At 47.1% G+C, this 6,000-nt stretch overlaps 1 protein-coding gene across 1 annotated transcript in view; it reads left to right on the top strand.

Annotated features, from left to right (window-relative positions):
* Nucleotides 1-283: 283 nt before the first annotated feature.
* ACTR3 (actin related protein 3) overlaps nucleotides 284-6,000 on the top strand; it is a 28,717-nt gene continuing 23,000 nt past the window's right edge. Inside the window, exon 1 of the mRNA XM_071435381.1 lies at nucleotides 284-483. Coding sequence (XP_071291482.1) covers nucleotides 440-483 — 44 coding nt within the window. The 5' untranslated portion in view covers nucleotides 284-439. The remainder of the gene's footprint in view (nucleotides 484-6,000) is intronic.

Raw genomic sequence — 6,000 nt, 5'->3', positions numbered from 1 at the left:
TCCCTTCCAACCCTAACAGTTCCGTGATTGCCCACGGCGGTGGTGGAGCCACATCCCTGGAGGTGTTTAAGGAAAGCCTGGACATGGCACATGCTCTGTTTGACACGGTGCTGTTCGGTCACGGGTCGGACCCGGTGACCTCGGGGATGTCCTCCAGCCCGACTAACCCCGTGCTATATCCGCGATAACCAGCGGGCGAGCAGTTCCCGCCGCCCTGAGGGCACTGGGCCGCTCCGCCCGGCGGGCGAGGCCGCGCCACCGCACGTCACGGGGCGGGGCGGGTCAGCCATCTTGGGCTCGCCGGGCAGCGAGCGAGCGGGCGGGGGCGGAGGCAGTGCCCGCCCTGCGGAAGTCCCTCGGTGCCGCCGAGCGCAGCCCGTCGAGCCCCGCCGGAGCCCAGGGCTGCCCGCCGTCCCCAGCACCGCCGCTACCGACCAGCATGGCAGGGCGGCTCCCGGCCTGCGTGGTGGACTGCGGCACGGGGTAAGACACGGCCGCTGACAGCTCGGGGCCGCCCGGGGCGGGGCCGGGCGGGTTCCGCCGCCGATGCTGCTGCAGATGGCGGCGGGGGTCGCGGTGCCGGGCTGGGCGGCCGCGCCCGAGCCGCCGCGGGGCCGGTGCTGGGAGGGATGGAGCGGGCCGGGCTGGGCCGGGGGGAGCATCGAGCCGCCTTCCCTTCCCCGCCCTTCGCTCTCCGCGTCCCGGCGCGGCCCCGCTCGCTGCTCTCGGGCCGCCCGGGGCCGGTCGGGGCCGCCCCCATCGGTCCCGGGCCGGGGTGCGGGACCTTGTGCGGCTGCGGGGCCGGGGGAGGCGAGCGGGGACGCGGCTCCTGCGGCTGCCCAGGGCCCCTGGGAGCCCCGGCTCGGGGGAGTCGCTGCTCTGCCCGGCGCCGTCTGGGGGGATCGTGTGTATTTATTTTTTGTTTTAATGTGCGGATAATGTCATTTATTCTGTGCTACTTCTCTCTGTGGAAGAAAAAAACCCCTCCCCTTCCATCGAGCAGGCGCAGAGGAACTTCCTTAGTTTTGTCAAAGCCTCTTCCTGCTTTCGGGCTTTTATACCTTATAAGGCAGTTTTCAGTGTCAAACCTGAACCAAATCCGCTTTGGAAACGCTTCTTTTCGTTCAGCAGCTGCCAGGCGGCGGAGGGGACGCGGTGCCAGTGGTCCCTAGCAGCGGGAGCGGTGCGGGAGGAGGCCCCGGGGAGCCGGGCCGGCCTTTGCGGGGCTCCGGGGGCTGGGCAGGGCGGCAGCCCCGGCGGGAAGCGGGGCCGGGCGGCTCCGCGGGGCCCTGGCAGCAGCGGCGGCGGCAGCAGCGCTCGGGAAGCGCGGACCGCGCTGCCACCCGCGGGGCCCTCGGGAAGAGGAAACGGCTCCATCGGGCCGCGGCTTTCATGGGAAGGGAAAGCACTGCTGTGTTTTCAGAGCTCTTTAGCTACCGCTGATGGCATGCTGCTTCTTTAGCTCGCTTTTTACTTTTGCTTCACGTCTCATCCCTTTTGCTAAAAATAAAGTTTTCAGTGAGTAGTTTTCGTCTGCTCTGTAGATGCAGGTATTTATCACGCTTTCTTGAAAGGGTGTGTTCTTCTGCAACCCAAGCACTTGGTTCTGAAAGCACATGCTCATCATCCCCTCAAGAGAACCTGTTTGGTGTAGGACATCAATAAATCTTTAGGAAGAGCAGGTCTATGTGTGTGTCTGATGTCTGCATGTCTAACAGTTGTATGAAGAAGTCATTCCTGTAATGAAAGCAGAATTAAAACCTTGAGTTCTGTGGGATAGATGAGAGTTGGCACAGTGGGAATGAGGGTGTGTAGCCGAGTGAAGTATATGTGAATTTAACGTGTATATGTGCTGTTTGTTCTTTCAGAGCAAAAGATCTCTAACTGCTCTTCCACATGCCACCAGAGACTTTTTCCCATCCCACATGTTTGTGTATCACCAGTAGTCCCATTAAAGGCAATTATTATGTCTTTAGAGGTTTGTAAAGTGCAGGTTATGACCACTGGATTAGAAATTTGCTTGAGGCTTTCAGCAGTGCCCTGCAGGAGCAGCATGCAAGCTCAGAGCTGTGTAAGAAATAACTTTGTGATGTGAGAGGTGTACCAAGGGACATCAGTGTTAAAGCAAATGTTCCTGGGGAAGGTGTGTGTGCAAGTACACCATGAATCAACTTCACTTCAGATGATGTGCTCTGTAATGTTCTTGAATATGATGTTAGCCAAGTCTTGCTCCTGTTTATTTATTTCCCTACAAATCTTGAGAAAATGTTCTAAGATGCTGTTTTGTTGTGCATTGTATTTTTTTTAATGCACCCCAACCTATTTTACTCTCCAGGCATTTCATTTCAGGTGCATTTCATCATCCAAGGTTGTTCTTCTGTAAAATTCTGCTTCAAGAAAGTGAGGCAAAGATTTGTAGCACTGTAAAGATTACAGAGTGTTGGGGTGGTTTGAATTCAATAATTTCAGTAGACAAAAATATAAAGTGGTGAATTTACAAAGGAAAATTATGATGGTTGAGATGAATAAGGAACACCTGGGTAATAGTGCAGTGGGTTATGATAGCATGATCATGCTCTTGGCTTTTATTTTTTATTTAGTATAAAATAAAATGGCCCTCCCAGTCCATCTCACATTTTGTGTGAGAGCACCCACTGTGTCAGCCCTGTGCTCAGTGCAGGTCAGCTGAGGTTCCAGTGTTCTGTCCTGCCTGCCAAAATGACTGAAAGCAGACAAATTAAATATAGCCCCCAAAAAGAGGAGAAGAGGTTTTGAAAATACAGCCAAAACAGAAAGGGTGAAAGGAGCTGCCTTGCTTAGAACAGCCTTTAAATGTGCACTGGTTTTCCAGTAAGTAGGTTTATTTTAGAGGAAAGGGTTGATAGTTTGTAGTCTCAGGAGAGTTGACCTCAATCAGCAAAAGGGCAGGTGCAGAAGTGGTATTGAAAAGTGTTTTCCTATGTCTTGTGCTTGTAGCCACAGTTCAGTTTATCTAAGTGTTAAATTTGGGGTTGTTTTAATGTGTGTGTGCATTTTTGCCAGCTAAGACAGAGGGATGAGAAAGGCAGCAGAGTTGGGCTTTCATCATCAGCCTGCACAGATTATAGAAATGATAAGGACTTCTTTCAAAGCATAAAGAAACAAAAAACACGGAAGATGTTGGGGAAATAATATGATGACTGTTGCTTGAGGTTTTAACAGCTCAGTCAAACTTTTTAGGGGTCATCTAAGTACATGTCATACAGCTGGAGCTGGGAAATGGGTTTAATCAGTGACATGGCAATCAGATGCAGCTGAAATTCTTCCAGTGTTACATTTGTACCCTGAAATTTGCATTCTTTGCTTAAGCAAACTTGATACCTAGAAAATAAGGTAATTGATAGCTAGTAAGAGCAAGTAAATACTTGTGGGTTTAGAAGCTGCCTGCCTGAAGCTCTGTCCTTTTCTTTCTACATGATACGAAAAATCTGAAGAGCCCAGTTAGTTTAACATAACTGTTAAACCCAGTATTATTTATTTCTAGAACTGATAGCCTTGTCTAGTTTAGTTTTAAGTACATTGTTTGTTGGGTAATCTGTAGAGCAACACCAAGGACCTTGTTGTCAGGAAGTCTTTTCCATGTTGGTAGTGAATTTGATTTCACTTGGCTGCTGAGAGCCCCTCTCTTTCCACAAAAGATGGGCACCAGGTCCATGAGCAATGAGCTATGAACTTCTGTGCTGTTTATATCCTTCAAACACTGGCAAACTTTTGATTTTCCTGAAGTCAGTAGGTATGCTGTAATTGAGACTTACTTCATACTTGATGTATCTAAGAATTACATTCATTTTAAAACAAGAATTAAAAATAGAAAAATGAGATGGAGTTCTTCCCATAAAGTATGTGAGCAACATACCAAAGAAAGGAAAAGGCTGTTAGTCATTTTTTAATCACAGTAGGCTGCAGTCTTTTGCTCTGTGCCTTTTGGGTATTTGAATTGTTCTTGCTGCCTCTTCTACAGGCGAGCACAGCGCTGCCTGCGAGTCATGATTAAAAGCTCTTCCTACGCCACTTTGGAATTTAGCTTGATTAGGTTGACAAGTAGATTTTAACTGTGTCTTTCTGTGTAAATGCACTTTTTTCCTTCAGTGTGACTTGTATAACACTGAATTAGCTCATTTGGGGTGGCAGATAATTGCAAAGTGTTCGAATTAATGGCTCTTCAGCTGAGCTGCAGTAAGTGGCTGTGCAACTACTGCACTTCTAAAATGAGAACTTAATTATAGCACTGAAAGAGATTTACAGGATATTATTAGTATTTTCTATACCTGAGCTTTGTTTTCTGCAAGTTTGTGTGCCATTTTTCAGTGGCTGCCAGGTGGATCCATTCAATACTTGAGTTGTCAGTGGTGACCAGCTTCTCTAATATACCCAAGAGTCTTTTGTTGGGAGGGTCATGTCTGGTGGTAACCTTTTTCTTGAGTAAATTGGTTATATGATTGTGTGGAAAAAACCCAACCTGTTGTCATGGGTCTTGTTTTCTGCCTCCTCCTATGCCCAGCTTTTTATTTCCCTTTTTTATTTCCCATGCACAGGTTGCAAAAAAGTGATGTATTTTTTTAACTTCTTTCTTGCATACTAGGGGTGAATGAAACGTTTTAGAGTTGACTGGAGGAAGATTTCCTGTTCTTGATGGGAACTCAGGATTTCTTGGACACCTCCTGGCAGTCTGGGTTCCCTCTGAGCTGAGAGCCAGGAGGATCGAGGCTGCTCAGGATTTCCAGGGTTTCTTGATGTGGAGTTGCAAGCTGTTCTTTGGAATGAGTCACATACATCTCTGAGAGTTTCTTGGCTATTCAGTCTCTCTAACCAGTGCTGTGAATGAAGGAAGAGTAAATTTGGGCACACAGAACCTCTGAAAAGCAGAAGCAGGCTGGAGTGAGCTTTGCTTTGGGGAAATTCTCTACAAACCCTGCTGCTCTAGTTAATCTTCATGCAGCACCTCTATAGCTCTTAAGGAGAGCCAAGTGTTTATGGGTTCAGTGTTTTCTGATGTGATTAGATATGACAGGATAATGTAATTCTGTTTCTCTTCTGGGTTTTGACCTGAGAGCGTAAATAAGTACAAGATCCATGAAAAGCAATAATTTTCCATAGACAGCAAGATCTGTGAGGTGAGAAATCCAGTGCTATAAAATCAAGGTAGGGGGGAAGTAACAGTCTGTTTTGTGAGCTCTTGAACTTTTTACTATCTTATACTGTGCCTTGAAGTTATTTTCCTTTCCTAATGTTCCAGGCATGGTTTATTTCTGCAGGTTTTTCCAAGCCTAACTTATGTTTAGTATAAAGATTTCAGCACCATGGTATTTTTGCAGTTTATACTTCAACTGGATGTCTTGTCATGACCTTCTATGGGCTTCAGTCTTCATGAAAATTTTCTCTTTTGGGCTGAATTTTCTCTGTATTGTGTCATCCCAGAAGTAATTTTTCAATATGGAAAGGATGGAAAAAATACTTCCTTGATGGCATTTGGAAAAAATCTTCTTCCAGGGTTTTAAGAGTATCTTTTGCTTGCCAGTGGCTGAAGTGTGGTTAAGGAGGGAGGGGGAAATGTCTCATCCTTCATGTGGAAAAAGGAATTGTACTGTGTTAAGAATTGATTTAATACATTTAAAAAACCTTTGCAAGGACGCTTGGAAGGCTGATGATGACCTGTGGTGTCTCTTGGATGATACTAATACATCACAGTCCATGTTGCAACACTAAATGCTCAGAGTATGCAATGTAATTAGGAATAATAGGAGTTCAGTTAGGAGTACAAATTTCTACTGACACACTTTTTTTTTTTTGGTGTAATTCCATCATAGAAATCAGTTTATATCTTGTTTTATTTAGTGCATTCCAGAAGCCATTCAAGATGCATGGCACCTTCTAATCCTTCAGTTTCTGCTCCTCTTTTCCTGTGTCTTACTTGTGCTTGATACAGAGGAAAGGGGCAGTGGCATTTCAGGGTAGAGGACA

This window comes from Agelaius tricolor, unplaced genomic scaffold (assembly GCF_023055355.1).
Source record: "Agelaius tricolor isolate 1412-34295 unplaced genomic scaffold, bAgeTri1.0.p SCAF_10, whole genome shotgun sequence".
NCBI lineage: Eukaryota > Metazoa > Chordata > Aves > Passeriformes > Icteridae > Agelaius > Agelaius tricolor.
This window is presented reverse-complemented; position numbering and strand designations above follow the sequence as displayed.